The sequence below is a fragment of the Theobroma cacao genome, chromosome 5, assembly GCF_053813885.1.
Source record: "Theobroma cacao isolate CCN51 chromosome 5, ASM5381388v1, whole genome shotgun sequence".
Lineage (NCBI taxonomy): Eukaryota > Viridiplantae > Streptophyta > Magnoliopsida > Malvales > Malvaceae > Theobroma > Theobroma cacao.
Window position 1 is genome coordinate 41,280,947 of NC_142643.1, and position 16,926 is coordinate 41,297,872.

Below are 16,926 nucleotides of genomic sequence, written 5' to 3' on the forward strand. Positions count from 1 at the left end.
TCATTACCCCGAATGCCGATCGAAACCCCGCAAGGCTTAGCATCAACTTCTGCATCTCCCCAGTGAGCGACAATTATTAAATCTCACATTTAAAAAAAAATCACAAGTCATTTCCAAATCAAAACAATAAAATATTACTTTCTGGCTCACAGGGGCATTTTTATCATTTTTCTTCGAAAATACTGAAACTCGCCAAAAACATGGTGTAAAAGCTAAATATATTCATACATATTTTAAATTAAATAACTGAAGAATAAAATTACTTTTACAGTGACACGTGGGCCCCCAACTGACTAAGAAGATGTAGGGCTACGAACCCTTACTTTCTAAGATGCAACTCCGAGATTAATTCTCGTCTTAATCAACTATCAACAAATTGTCCTGAGCCTGAAAAATATATAGGAATAAGGGGTAAGATTATAAAATCTCAGTGAGTAGACAGACATCATCAAAATAATCTAAAGCCGAGTAATAAGAGACAATTAAAATAATTCATCTCAACCCATATAATATAATTGGATTTCATCCAATTACTCAACATGGCTTATGCACTTTTCAAAAACTTGGCCCTTGCCAAAAATCTATTCTCGGGGACACCCCGCGAAGGTATCTTACCGAGACTGTCAAGGCTGTTTATTGTCACACACACAAACACATTTCACCTCTGACAACACAGCCGTTCCTCGACATTGGCTGAGTTCCAGTTTCACGTGGTGGCCAACGTGAAGTGAACTCAAATCCTACCTCGGGAGTTATTCTACGCGCCTCTCCAATCGAGGTAAGCTCAATAATTAGGAACCGTGCCCTTCTAATTAGGCTAGCCCACGGAACCCTCGTCACTGCAGTGCCCACTTTATAATCCACCAACCAATAAAATCATAATAGTATGACATGACTCACTTAACACATTCAAGGCAAATCAAAGAAGTTCACATATTCTTTAAATCATAAAAATAACCAGTCATACCCATATTTATCATAAGCCATTTAATGAAAATCATGGATAAACAACACAATCATAGTATAGGTCTCCAATTACTCTATTTTCAAAATCAGCATTCGATTTTTTAGAAAATTTATAAAATCATTTTATAAAATCACAATTTCTCCTAAAACATAGCAATTTACCATTTAAATCCATTTTTCATAAAATCACACAATTGTATAAAACTATTCTAGATAATTAAGACGATAGTAAGTTTACTCACTGTTCTAGGAGTCGATATACTCCTATTTTCAGTCCGTGGGTACAGTCATTTACCCGTATCTAATGGCTCACTACCTAGCCATAATCCATGGCACATATTTCAATTAAATTGTGTCTAACAGTCATAAACTATTTCAGGCTCGATATATATGCATGATATGGAATGAAAAATGCACAGGTAGCCATTTAGACCCGGTATTGACCTAAGTCGATTTTTCATCCAATAAATTGGCCAATGCGTCCAATTTCACTTCAACTTTCTCCATTTCTTTTTCAATCCCTCAATTCACTAAGCACAACTAATTAACACATAATTAGGCAAATTTATCTTCACTTTTCTTCTTGGAACTTTCGACCATTGAAGGTTCATGGGGAAAATGGATTCTTTTCTTATTGTTTTGTTTCTAAACATGTTTAACTAACTCCAAACACCAACATAACTCAAAATCAAACAATTCCAACATCTTTCTCTCTCCATACCCATTTTGACCAACCATAATTTCATCATGAAAACATGTAATTTAACCATGGAAATTAAGGAAAAATGCATGGGTAAGGTAAATCACTAGTAAAATCAAAGAAATTTTACCTTTGCTTGATCAAATCCTTGAATTCCAACACTTTCTCTTTGATTTTTCCCACCTAGGGTTTGTTCTTCCTTGGTTTCTCTTCTTTTCTGGTTTGGCTGATCACTATGGGAGAAATGGGCTGATTTTTTACCTTTTTATAAAGAAATAATAAAATAATAAAAACATGACACATGGCATTTCCTTATTGGCTCAAATTTTAAATATGTGACTTTTAATTCTTTAATTCTCCACCACACATTTCTCATGTTTATCCATTTCCATGATAAATAAAATCCCTTGGTCTTGACAAATGTCGGGGGTGAAAATTTACCGATTTGCCCTCGGGGTGGCAAAATTACCATTTCACCCTTATACTCCAAATTATACCGAAATTAAAATTTTTCACTTCTAAAATTCAAATCATACTCCAATACTTAAATCATACTCCAATAAGTCAAATGGACTAAAAAAATCTTTTCTAAAAATTCTCATTTTGTCCCCAAGTGGCAAATGATCATTTTGCCCTTAGATAGTGAAAATTTTGGTTTGACTCCAAATTGATCCTCGAACTTCGAATTACCATTTTGAGTCATCCATGAACTGTGAGACTCTTAATTTCACCTTAAAATTCCTATTTGAACTAGTTCGAGGCTTAATCAACTCAATGGTACCATTAGGGGCAATATCGTCTTTCAACGATTCCTCGAACTTTCTAAATCTGCAAACATTCTATTGAGCATGTAAATGACGTCGTAATTATTTTATAGAACAGGGTTTGACATTATTGCTCACTTCTTGGCCATAGTTCACTATTCACAAATAGGCCGTAGCTTTAAATACTCATAAAATATGTCATTCTCCTTCATACTAGGTTGAGGATTATCCTCCCTAATATGAAGTTGAGAATCCCTTTCTACCGCACACATCAACATTTGTGAAACATTCATGTGTTTGTAAAGAATGAAATATGGAATAGAGTAACTCAATAAAACCACGAAGAAAACTAAGTAAATGTTGACTATGGAAAACAAGTCTACATATCAGAAAAAGAAAAACAAGAAAAAAGCTAGTTAAGTATGAAGTTCAGAAGGTAGGAGGATTTATCATTCTCAAACTTGGAAAGGCTGTGTAATCTTCCTTGTAACTTCATCTTGCTTTCGTCAAGCCCTTTTATCTTAGTCTCTATATTAGGTTTGTCAATTTTTGTAATGTATCCTTTGGCCTTAGCTATGTAAGCGTTAAGGCATTTAATTTGAGAACTAGAGTTGAGGACATTTTTCATGAGTCCACCATCTTTTGTAATTCTTCGAGAGAAATGTCTGTTCATAGAGAGGAAGTAATCTTTAAAGAGTTGACTTTAGCATTGCCGAGAGCAATCATGTAAGTGAAAATTTTCAAAACTTTCTCTATCCATTCATCCCAACCTTGGACCTATAATGAGTTGGATCTAAATTTAGTGATTGAAATTGGGAATTCACCACGTTCAAATCTGAACTTCAATATTAACATTCTTGGGATAAAACATCTTTTATCTGGAGCAACTTTATTACAAATACGATCCCAATGATAGCCAGCAGATGCACATAGATGCCTATTTACTTGTTTTGCACGCACTGCTTCCCAAAATCAATCCTTTCCTTATTCCCTAATGACACCATCATTCCAATTTTCTAACTCAAGAGGTACTTCACTAGTTCTCTCTACTCATATTTTCTTAGAAATAGAGGTTGCAGCAGTATTCTTTCTTTTATTTCCTAGAATAGCCTTACTAAGTTCACCATAACGAACTTTTGGGGTAAAACGAGTCCTGGCCATAAGATGAGGTAACAAAATTCCTACAAGCACAAACGACAAAGACAACCAGATAAGTATTTACGCATTATCATTCTTACTTATTAATATCCCAAATTTATATATAATGTATACATTATTCCCATAATCTGATGATAAACCAAATCTAAATTAATTACGCATGAAATTTTTATTTTCAATAATAAAATTTTCTTGCGAGGGGTAAACTATACAAGTGTTTCGAGCATTTCAAGCAGGAAAACACCTAGAGGTATTCCAAACGCAGAAGCACCCCTAAACATATAAAAAAATTCCTCTATAAAAAAACTATCTAGTAGTAATAATAATTTTTTTTCTTTTCTTTCTTCCTTATGAAAGCTATGTTACAACAAATGAAACAAAATAATAATAATAATAATAAAGAACAGACAGTATAATAAAAAAACCCAACAACACAATATTATTGTAAAGAGAACTTACTTGTTCAAAGAAGCCTTAGAGAGAAATTATAGAAAAACAGATTGTGAATTTCTACAAAACTATTCTCTTATATTTATAGACTTTGGGGAATTATTTTTCTAGCAGGAATCTAACACTTTAAATTTTCTTATCAAATCCTTTTCTACATCTCATTGTTTTTTCCACATATATCTCTATTTCTTTCTTGTATCTTGAACTTTTCTTATTATCATCCTTAAAAAACGAATAGAAAATTTGAAAAGAGTTGGTGAAAGTAATTTTCAAAATATTAAAGGTGTAGCATCAGAACTAGTTAATGCCTTTAAAAGTGAGAGCTTGTTTGGCTTGATTTTTTTTTAGCTTAAAAGCTAATATGAAACTTTTATGAAAAATAATAGTTTTTAAAGTTAAGCTAAAACTGTTTAACAAAATAAATTATATAAACTTTAATTTCGGTTAAAATTATCATAAATGGTATTCATACTATCTTCAATCACCTAATAAACTATATCATAACTCTTCAAGTTTATATACAATTTCAAATGTTAAAATAAAAGAAATTAATAAATAAATGGACAACTCTCAAACTTGTATAGTAGCAATAGTATTAGATTTTTGTTAATTTAGCAAGCACTCGGATCATAATACTTCAATTCTCAAAAAAGAAGAGAAAAGAGGAAATGGTATATTTGACATTAAAATCCTTTTTTGGTGAAGAAGAGAAAACCTTTAAATAGTATTTGAATACAGTTTTGAATTTTGAATTTTCTTTTCTTTTAATCATTATAAGAATAAAAAAATTTTAGATTTTGCTATTCCGCTGTTGAGTTTTCTGTTTTTTTTTTTGTAGTTTTTTTAAAGATAGGTAAAGGAAAGGAAAGTCGTAATTTGCGTTGGAGAATGGTGACTTGCAAAATGAAAGAGAGGAGAGATAAATTGATTGAGACAAGATATTTTTTAAAAAATTAATGTGTTTTTAAAAAAAGAAAAGAGAAAGCTCCTTCTTAGAACTTTTCTTTAATCTTTATTTTTAAATTTTTTTTAAAAAAGTTACTTTTTTATTAAGAGTTTTTCAAAAATATGTTTAGTCGGGCTTTTACTTCTAAGAGGTAGATAAGTTGAAAAAAAATCAAGTCAAACAAGGACTAAATCGAACTTTGGATATCTTCGGTAATTGCTTACTACTTATGAACTATATACATGGTGGATTTTGGATAGACAAAACTTTTTCGTTTGTTAGTACGTTCTTTTTTTTGCTTTTTTTAATGCCCTTTAACTTATACCAAGTAATAAAAAAATACAGACTTCAGACATCTTCCCCATATATGGCATAATAGAGAAGTAAAAATAAAGATCCAGATCCAATAAATCTTGGAACTTAAAAAAGTTCTTCATATTAATGGATATGTGCCCTTTAACTTTTGATGGGGCAAAATTTTAAATTAAAATTCATATCAAAAGCTTTATTAGTAATAATTTTAAGTAAAGAAATTGTTAACAAGTGTCTCATCAGCCTACTAACTTATTAATGCATCAAATACTCTTTTTTCAAAGGTGTTTAGGTAAAAGGTTCTATTCCATATAGTCAAAGCATAAGAATGTCTTTAACATTCAATGCAACATGATTCTTTCCGATGCGTTATTTAGCAGTTTGTGACTGTCTAGTCAAAGTGGGCTTCTCTATTGGATATGGTAGCTTTCATGTACATTTGAAAGTTAAAAAAGAAAAAACTTAATGTAGATGAACATTTCAACAGAAGCACACAAATTGGCTGCAAGCATTTAATTTATGGTTATTAAAGTCAATAGAAAATATCCAAAAAATTATAAATTTCATCTGTAGTTTTTTGCACTTCACCTCGGTAGACCTTTTGTTTCTTTTTTTCACTCACTGGTCACAGCTTTATTGCTTTTGCTACTCAAACTTGAAACTTGTCGATAAGAATAATTTACTGATCTAAAGGCTCTAGATCAATTGTTCATGTTTTGCCTTGTTTTTTTTTTATTTTTATTTGTAATAATAAAATTTTCATACAGAGGGCTAAAATAAAATTATACCAAGTCTTTTAGGGATGTTCCCTGAGTAGAAGCGTTAGAGGACGTTCTAAGTGCAGAATCACCTAGAGTTGTTCCAAGCATGGAGGTGCCCAGGTATGTTCCAAACGTAAAAGTGCCCAAGGGCGTTCCAAGCACAGAAGCGCCTAAAGTTGTTTCAAGCATAAAAGCACCCAGGGGTGTTCCAAGTAGACTTTAAAGAATTATTTTCCCAGTATGAGTACAACACTTTAAATTTTCTTAACAAAATTTTTTATTCTTATTACCATGCTTTAAAAAAAAAAAAATTCAATTCAAGGATATTTTGAACGTGCAAACACCTAGGGGTGTTCCAAGTGCGAAAGCGCTCTAGGGTGTTCCAAGGCATGGAAGCACCCAGGGCCATTCCTAAGTTCGTAACGCATAATAATAATAATAATAATAATAATAATAATAATAATAATAATAATAATAATAATAAATATATAAATTTGCAAGCAATTTTTTCTTTAAAAACAAAAATAAAATAAATAAAAAATATATATATACACACATAAGCATTGTCTTGCTTATTATTATGTGCATCTTCTTATCTTATGTATAAAACTCCTCATAAGAACTTTTATGCAAGTGGCAAAATGTAAATGCCCAATTTTGACTAACTATTATTTTTGAAGCATTATGTTACAGAAAAATTACATCAAAGGTGTCCCAAGCGTAAAAGAGCCCAAGGGTGTTCCAAATGCCCAAGTGCCAAGGGATGTTCCAAGCGTGGAAGTACTTAGGGGAGTTATAAGCACATAAGCACCTAGTGGTGTTCTAAGCGTGGAAGGGTCTAGGGGTATTCCAAGTACAGAAACACCCAGAGGCGTTCCAAATGCGGAAACACCTAGAAACAAGTATAGAACAATTGTTTGTACAGGGAAGTGAAAGTAACTCAGAACAAGTGGCATGGTTCATGAGCTACCTTCACATTTGAGATATTCTAGAGAGCTTAGTTTGGTGGCTTAGATATGGATATAGTTAAGAAGACTTCCTTTTAACTTTTTCGTAAAGTACATGTGATTTACCTCTTTTTTCTTTTTTTGCTCCTTAAGAATACATGTGACGTACTATCAAGTGTCATTACTCTATTATCCAAAACTTATGCCCACTACCTAACTACATGGTCATCCTTTTAATATCCCATAAATCGTTCTTTAGCTACTGTTCCATGACAAACACATTCTGCCATTATTAACGTGCTCTCCTAATTACTTCTACAAAAATGCTTCTATTCCATATAAATATGAGGGTCTTGGAGGTTGGGAGATAAGGAGAAATTATCAGAAACCTAGTAGATATTATCTTGAAAAGCTCTCTCAAATACTTCTCCAAACATGCTTTCTACTCAACCCTTTTCATTTATCGTAATCTGTTATTTTTTTCCACCTTTTCTTGTCCTTCACTACCTATCACCAAAGCACTTACGCTTCACGCTTCAAAGACTACTTTAGTCTTTCTCTTTGCCGCCTCTAGCACATTTCAATTCACTCGTTCCAACACGTCCTCTCTCCTTACCAAAAGAACCCCTACACATATTTAGCTCCATATGCATATTCTTCTATTCAAATCTTTGCTCTCTCAAAAATAAAATCTTAATAAAAGAAATTAATGATATATAACAAATCAAATTTCATAAAAATTATAACAACGAAATAAAAAATTATTTACTTGTTCATTTAATCAATAAAGTAGTAAAAATTAATTAGTTACATTTCAACCAAGATTAAAGATTAGTTATTGTGTTCAAGTGGTATTTAATTAAGAAAATGGGAAAAAAAAAAAAGCTTCTATGGCCTGCTTGATCTTCCCATCCTTGGATGGCCTTCCTCTCTGGAACTCAAAAGGATTTATTGCCTTACTGTTACTGCATGTGACAATTTCGGAGCCGGCATATTATTGGGCGCATAGTTTTTCCATGAAAGCTACCTTTTCACCCATTATCATTCACTTCACCACTCAGCTCCTGTACCCCATCCCTTTACAGGTAAAATCACTGATGACCTAAGACCCATGTCTTCATTAATTTCATTTTCCTCCTTCTGACTTTCCCACTTTATTTAAGTCGAGATTAACTGCTTATAGTAAATTCCAGCAACTCGCACTCATCTCATCATCTACTCCATTTGATTAACTTTTAATTTTTGCTGCTGCAGCTGGACATGCTACATTTCTAGAGCACCCGTATTATGTGTAGTCATCGGAATTCCGATGACGGGGTCTATTCTGATGGGGTATGGATCCGCAAGCATGATTTACAGCTATGTTTTGGCATTTGATTTTATCAGATGCCTGGGGCATTCCAATGTTGAAGTTGTTTCCCCATGAATTTTTCAACAAGTTACCATTCCTTAGATATTTGATCTACACCCCCACGCAAGTAATATTCTTTCTTCTCTCATACTCACGCAATTAATGTGTACCGAATTTCCATTAATGAATAAAAATAAAAATTGACTTTGAACCAGATGCATAAATGATTCCGTAGAGTTTTCACTCCTGTCTAGTTTCTAAGCTTGTATATTTAATTCTATTCTTAGAATTGGAAATTAGATGTAAAATTAATTTAAGTAGGACCTTTCTCAATCATCATACTGCTCTTCGCGAAACAGGACTCCATGGCTGACAGCTGAAGTTTAGGTTATTTAAGTTATGGTCGAAAAACTTGAAAGTTCCAATTAATTGAGAAGGAAAGCTCATTTAAAATTGTCCTCCCAGAAGAAAGTTTTGGCACAAAACGCAATGAAGTTAGATGTATGGATAAATGCTAAGGTTTGCTACTAGTTATTTAAATTATAAGACACAATCGTTCTTCTTTCAATAAGGTGATTTTATTACAATAAATATAATGCATGTTATGTTTAAAATGGCAGCTTATCCAGTGTCCTATTCCTTGGTTAATAGGAATAATAACAAATTGAATCATAATTAAGATTTTAGGTGACTTGATTTTATTTTATTTGATATTAAATTATTAATTACATACGGAGATCGCTTTCTAGATGAAGTATCAAATGAAGCATTAGATTTCATCTTAACCACACAATTTGTTTGGAAAAGTTAATTCGTTCTTTTTAATATGTAAAATTTTGAAAGAAATTGAAAGATTCAAAATTGACTTTTGAACAAGTGGTACATATATTTATTATTAAACCAAATACTTCAATTTAAATGCCATTCATTTGATTTTAAAATAATTAGGTTGTATGGCTTATTTAATTTGGTTAAGGTAAAACATGTGATTTGCCCTTTACATGTTGCATATACCATAAACTCCTCGACAAACTATATATCTAAACGTCTTGAAACTTTCTTTCATTCATTATTTTTGTAACCACAAAAATAATAATTAATAAATAAATCGAAATTATTTTTCACAAATACAAATCTTTCCTCTATTCAAAAATAAAATCTTAATAAAAGAAATTAATGCTATATAAAAATTCAAATTTCATAAAAATTATGACTACGAACTAAAAAATTATTTACTTGTTCATTTAATCAATAAAGTAGTAAAGATTAATTAGTTACGTTTCAACCAAGATTAAACATTAGTTATTGTGTTCAAGTGGTATTTAATTAAGAAAATGGGAAAAAAAAAATGCTTCTTGAGGTTGAAACCTATTGTTTAATTCTAGGTAGTTCTCATTACAAGGAATTGAGGAAAGAAGTGGACGACGAATACTTCCCGTCTGGTCTTCTCTTAACTTAGTTTTCTATAGTTCTTAGCCATCTTTCCTTATAGTTTAAGCTCCCATGGCACAGAGATCCACTTCCTTGGCTTTCAAGGTCCGTAGGTGTGAACCAGAGCTGGTGGTCCCGGCTAAGCCCACCCCTCATGAGTATAAGCCATTGTCGGATATTGATGATCGAGAAGGTCATCGATTTGAATATCCCGTAATCCAATTTTATCGATACAGCCCTTCCATGCAAGGGAGGGACCCTGCTAGGGTTATCAGAGATGCACTTGCAAAAACTCTAGTGTTTTATTATCCATATGCTGGTAGGTTAAGAGAAGGGCCTAATCGTAAGCTCACCGTGGACTGTACCGGCGAGGGCGTGTTGTTTAGCGAGGGCGATGCCGATGTTACACTCGAGCAGTTTGGTGAGGAGCTTCAACCACCATTTCCATGCATGGAGGAGCTTCTCTATGATGTTCCAGGTTATGGTGGAGTGCTAAACTGTCCATTGCTTTTAATTCAGGTATTTCCTAAAACTCCAACCTCCCAACCTTTAACTCTCTTCCTTTTGTTCTAGAAGATAAGCCCAACCATAAACTAATCCTTAAAAACATACCGTTGACCTGCCAAACTTATTCTCAAACGACACATCCTAGCATATCATCTTTTTCTTTGATCTATTGACAGCGACAAAGTTGAACTTATGTTGTTGTTTGGCTTTTGATGATTTTTGTCGGAGCTATGTTTCTTCTATCTGGGAACTTCTTTGTTTTGTTTGAAGTTGGGAAACTCTTTAATTCGCGTTTTGATTTGATTTTGACTTTGGGTGATACCATTATCTGATATCGGATTTGTGATCTTTTGTAGAGTTTTAATGCCACAAGAGTCCTTGACCAGTTAGGCAAAAGAGACTTCACATGGCATCCCGGGTTTGAAGTTAATAAAATTACTTCTTTTTTTTTTTTTAAAAAGATTATCTTGTTTACTTACAATTAAGTTTATCTTTCTCTATATCATTATCCACTTGTTGAGTTCTTTATATGTTTTTTTTGAAAGACAAATTTATTAACCTCCACAACCAGTTTATTATTACAAGTCCCTTATTTTTTTTAGCAAGAGACCTTTCATGGTATCAGGATCTGGTTTGGACAAAATGAAACTTTTACAATTACAAAAAATAATTACAACGCAAAAGTATTTGTAATAAAAGAATTGAGGTTTGTGTTTCAACCATCTCTCTTTCCTTGGACTTTTTTCTTAAAAAAAATAAACCAAAATTTTCTTTGATAGGTAGCAACAAAAGTTATCCTTAAAATACCAAAAAATAGGGACAAAATATATTTAGTAACTAGCAACAAAAGTTATCTTTGAAATACCCAAAAAAAGGAAGAAAATATTAATTAGCAACACAAGTGATCATTACGATTTTTTTTTTTATTTAACACAGGTAACACGATTGAAATGCGGGGGTTTCATCTTTGCCCTACGCCACAACCACACTATGAGCGATGCTATTGGCTTGGTGCAATTCATGTCGGCAATGGGCGAGATGGCACGAGGTGCACTTGCTCCCACAATCTCACCCGTTTGGGAAAGACATCTCCTAAATGCTCGAAACCCACCTCGAACTACATGTACGCACCATGAGTTTGAACAAGTGATCCATACCAATGCCAACATAATCACTCAATTGGACAACATGGTTCATCGCTCTTTTTTCTTTGGACCCAAACAAGTCTCAGCTCTACGCAGATTTGCTCCCCCACACCGCCGATGTTCAACTTTTGACATCATAGCCGCATGCTTATGGCGATGTCATACCATAGCCTTGCAACTTGACCCGAACGAAGATGTTGGCATTATTTGCGTCGTAAATGCACGTTCCAAGTTTAATCCTCCGTTACCCTTAGGATACTATGGCAATGCAATTGCCTATCCGGCAACCTTAACAACTGTGGGAAAACTGTGCCAAAATCCATTATGGTATGCGATAGAGCTAGTGAAACAGACCAAGGCAAAGGTAACAGAAGAATACATGAAATCGACAGCAGATTTTCTTGTGACTAGAGGCCGACCTGCCCTCTCTCTGACCCGATCTTTCCTAGTGTCAGACGTGACACGTGCCAAGTTCGAAGATGTTGATTTTGGTTGGGGCAAGGCGGCGTACGCTGGACAAGCCAAGATTATGGATGGAAGCCATCTTTTACCATTCACAAACAAGAAAGGGGAAGATGGGATTATAATGCCAATTTGCTTGCCAGCAACACTTATGGAAAGATTTGTTAAGGAGTTGGATAGCATGTTGAAGGATGAGAGCACAGTTGGAGGTAAGAGTTATTCTGATTTTATCAAATCAAATTTGTCAAAGATATAAATATTCTTTTCGCAATCGTAAATCTTACTCGTATCAATTTGAGCAATTATATTAAATTAAAAAATAAATTTATATTAAAATAAAGTCATTAAAATACATTTCAAATCAGATGCTAGTTATAGATATTATATTTTTCAAATTGGAATCGAGTATGAAAATTAAAGATAATAAGTTAGGCGGTATGAGTGAGGCATCAAAAAGTCAGGTTGGTTCGAGGCAAGTAAAAAACCACCCACATTGATATGCTTAGTTAATATTTCTTTCTATATTTTTCTTTTTCCTTTTTTGTCAAATATTTTTTGTAAAATATTATAATTTAGAAATTTTTTAATACATTATCAAACATATAAATTTGTATTTTTAAAATTACCAAGAAAAGTAAATGATAGTATAATAATTAACAATGAGCTCCGATATGGTTTGACTTGTATGTAAAATTTGTTCTTTTTTATAAGTAAAATTTAGAATGAAAAAAAAATTCAAAATTGACTTTTGAACAAGTGGTACATATATTTTTTATTAAATTAAATACTTCAATTTAAACCCAAGCTAGTTATTATTGACATTTGTGAACAAATGAAATGCCATCAATTTGATTTAATATAATTAAGTTGGATGGCCTATTTTAATTTGGTTAGGGTTTAGGTATGTGATTTGTTTTTTACACGTTGCCTATATATCGACTCCTCCACAAACTATATATCTAAACATTTGAAAAAAAATTTTCATTCATTTTTAACTATAAAAATATGATTAAAGAATAAATCTAAATTATTTTTTTCGAATTACAAATTGCTTTGACATATTTGGCTTCACGTGCATTTTCTTCTATTCAAATATTTCCTCTTTCAGAAATAAATTCTCAATATAAGAAATTAATGCTATATGACAATTTAAATTTCATAAGAATTATGACAATGAAATAAAAAAATTAATTAATTACTTGTTCATTTAATCAATAAATTAGTAAAAATTAATTAGTTACGTTTAAACCAAAATTAAACATTAGTTATTGTGTTCAAGTGGTATTTAATTAAAAAAATATGAAAAAACATTCTTCTTGAAGGTTGAACCCTATTACTTAAATCTTGGTAGTTCTCACTACAAAGAATTGAAGAAAAAAGAGGACAATGTCTAGTTTTCTTTAACTTAAGAGTCGTTTGGTACCTTACAATACAATGTGATTGCAAGTAATGTGAGAGATTGCATATGCAATGGGATTGCAGGTAATGTGCGAGATTACATGAAAAATAATATTACAATATTTAATATATAAGCAAAGTAATGATTAAAATGCAAGGAATATAATGTCAATTTTTAAAATTAACTCTATGTATTAAAATGTAAGTTTAATATATTTGTATTTTTTATTATTAATTTTTATATAATTACATCTCTTAAATGTATTTTTAATGTCATATTTTATTTTCATTTTTAATATAATTTTTTATATTATGTATTTTATTTTAATTATTTTTAAAAGACAATATCCAATATTTTATTTTAAATTGAATGATGAAAATGTCTTTAAAAATATTACAAAATGTAATGCAATATGATTGAATTAGTTTTGCACTGCAATCATATTACATCTATTAACTATAATATAATTACATTGTAATTTTAATTACAGTAATTTATTGTAAAACACTGTAATATAATTTAATTAAACATATTATAAAAAATATACTTCTACTTTCTTAGTATCAAATGCTATCTTAATTTCTTATAGTTGTTAGCCATCTTTCCTTATAGTTTAAGCTCCCATGAAACCAAGACCCACTTCCCTATTAAACAAGCCATTCCCCTTGAACAAGGATAAAACTCTCTCTTATGTTCACTATAACCAAATAGGCCCTTATCCCAAGTAGTCATCAATGAGCCTAACCTACTCACCGTATGACTCGAGAACCATTCTATATCAACAAAAGGCCAAAATTGCCTAGTTTGGTTTCTAGAATTAAAACCATTTCACTTTGCACATATTTAGGAGCTAAGCCTCCTTAGGTGATGGGTCCTCCAAATTTTTTAAAATTTTTTCATATTATATAAAATTTTTAAAATTTTTTATATATTCTCTTGATGGTCCTCTCAAAATAATTTTTTATTTAATAATTAATATAAATAAAAAATAACAAAATGATCTCACATATTTAACTCAATTTTAAATTTTTTTAAATTTTTTTAATTTATATTATTATTTTTATATATATATTTGTTTATTTTTTTATTTTTATTCTATTTGCTCATATGTTCTAAGTTTCTATAGATTTTCTTTCTCAAATTTCTAAGAATCATCAACCATATTCTTTTTTTTCTTTTTTGTTATGTCATATGTGGTATTTATCTTCTACTTATCATGTTATTCTTTTTTCTGTTATGTAGATTTTATTTTTTATAATTTTAATATTTAAAAATTAATCTATTATTATGTAGTTCGCAAAACTAAATTATAATGTTGTATTGTTACTAAAAATTTCATCAATGTATATTTTTCATTAATCATGATTACGTAAAAAAAAATTAACATTTTTTTTTGAAAGGTGGAGAAAGATATCATTAGCAATAAGATTTACAGAAACTGCCCATTAAGGCAGGAACTTGCTTAAGCCATAAGTAGTGATAGCAATAAATACAAGCTAATTATATCTTTTTTTTTTTATGTATTTTACGTTTTATATTTAATTGAAAGAAAATTATCTTAAATATATAGTGTTTAAACAATCCTGATTATATAAGAGAAAATTATTAATCTTATATATAATATTTAACTATTTATATTTTATACATTATAGTTTTATATTTAGTATTATAAGTTTAAATAGAAATAAAATGAGAATATTAAATGTAAACAGCATTAATTTTTTTTTAAGTTTGATTAAAGTATGAGTAAATTGAAAATAATTGACAAATTCTTTAAAAGAAAAGATGCGAATCATCTACGTGATTCACCTATACTTGAACCAACAAGCCACAACTCATGAATAAGAGCAATGTGACTCAAAACGCCCAAAATTCAATATTAAAGAAATTGATGTTTTCCGATACATAATTAATAATTGATGAATTTGAATACAAAAAGCAAGATCTAGCACAGTTTTCTTAAAAGATTATTATAAATCTTTCTTTTTTTGACTTTCATGTTGTATAAAATTATTTTCTATTAATAATCTTTTAATTGTTAGTTAAATTTAGCATATTAATTTTTAAAATTTTTAACCTTTATTTTTTTGTTTTTGATCTCTCAACAAAAGTTGACTAACTCCACCCCTGCACATATTGACAATTTTTCTTACCATGCATACGTTCTTTAAATAGTTTCTTAAACTTCTAATGTTCTAATGCCAGAAATTTCCTAGAAATGATAATTTTATGAATAACATATTTATTTTCATTTAAAATAAGGTTGAAATTTATCATTTCATACAATTTTCATATAATCACACAATAACAATATTTGGTATCTAAACATTTGGACCAATGGAGTTCAACCCTGGCATTGATTACAATAACATACATGTATTACATAAAAACCAATTAACGTATAATATTTGTGTATATATACTTATATATGTGTAGCTAGGTAGGTACGTTGATACGAACATAAGAATACATTCTCTCTTTATTTGTTATTTTAATTTATTAATTAAATAGAATAAACAGATTGGTCCTACTCAAAAAGTTCCATTAAAGAAAGAAAAAAAAAAAGAAAGGAGAAGGGCAAAAATAAAGATAGACAACTCGAAGAGGGGGAAAGTCATGGAGCAAACAAAGCACTGAAACAAGGTGCCGGGACGTTTTCAAGGTGTGTGAACATCTGATTTAGACTAATTATAATAAGATTATTCGATTAAAGCCAAGTGGGTCACTGGGGGAGGGTTATCACTCAAATTGTATTAAAATCAAATAAGAAACAAGCACGAAAAAGAGGAAAGAAAAAATAAACTTAATTAAAGAAAAATATTATTGAAATTGGATTGATTTGATATGTATTTGTGGTTTTAATTTTTTTTCATATGATATTTTACGTTTTTTTCTCCTCAATTAGCATTCTGTGAATATATAGTTTTTTATCATTAGTGCTCTGTGAATTACTTATGTTATCGCATAGGGTTATATTGTTGATTCAGTAAAATTATCAAAATAATATTAATTTAAAGTTAGTCAATTTGTTTACAATTAAAGGTATTTTTATAATTTTATCGAGTATAAAATTATATCTGAAAATATTAATTGAGAAAGACAATATTCAAAAGATATAATTGAGAAAAAATAACAAGATGTCATGTGAGAAAAATTGAAACTACCAAAGGTGTAAATAGAATTTTAATCTTCTTTATTTTTTAATTTATTTTTTTGTTTTAAAAAAGAGGAACTCCTATAGTATTTGGAACATAAATCTTTTGTCATCTACTGCTTTTTTCAATAATTTTGTGTCACATGTTCAATTTTATACTAGCAATCAAAAATCCTAAATTTCAAAATTTTAAATTTTAATATAAAAAATTTTAAAAACATATGATGCAAAATTGTAAAAAAAGGGTCAAATGAGATACGAGTAAAGGATTTTTGTTCCTATATTTATATATAAAACGTTGGTAAAAGTGGAATAACAACAATGTATTATAGTACCATACATGATTTATTTTATGGGCCCATATCATATTATAACATATTACTATACCATTAATATATTCGAGTGAAGGATGGGACCCAAATAGCCAAACCCATAAAAGGGTGGACGAAATTAAATGTTTTGTACAACATTTA

The 16,926-nt window shown here is 30.4% G+C and overlaps 1 protein-coding gene across 1 annotated transcript; it reads left to right on the forward strand.

The window, feature by feature from the left end:
- Window positions 1–9,779: 9,779 nt before the first annotated feature.
- Window positions 9,780–12,193, forward strand: LOC18599653 (benzyl alcohol O-benzoyltransferase-like). Its single transcript, XM_088806075.1, has 2 exons — window positions 9,780–10,305; window positions 11,230–12,193. Exons 1-2 carry the CDS (start codon window positions 9,859–9,861, stop codon window positions 12,154–12,156), a joined length of 1,374 nt encoding a protein of 457 aa, XP_088662201.1. The 5' UTR covers window positions 9,780–9,858; the 3' UTR covers window positions 12,157–12,193.
- The last annotated feature ends 4,733 nt before the right edge of the window (window positions 12,194–16,926 follow it).

Bases quoted from the DNA above. Each gene is read 5' to 3' on its own strand.
- LOC18599653 (XM_088806075.1), top strand. From the start codon at position 9,859: ATGGCACAGAGATCCACTTCCTTGGCTTTCAAGGTCCGTAGGTGTGAA. The intron at 10,306-11,229 runs GTATTTCCTAAA...TATTTAACACAG, and splicing joins GTCCATTGCTTTTAATTCAG to GTAACACGATTGAAATGCGG.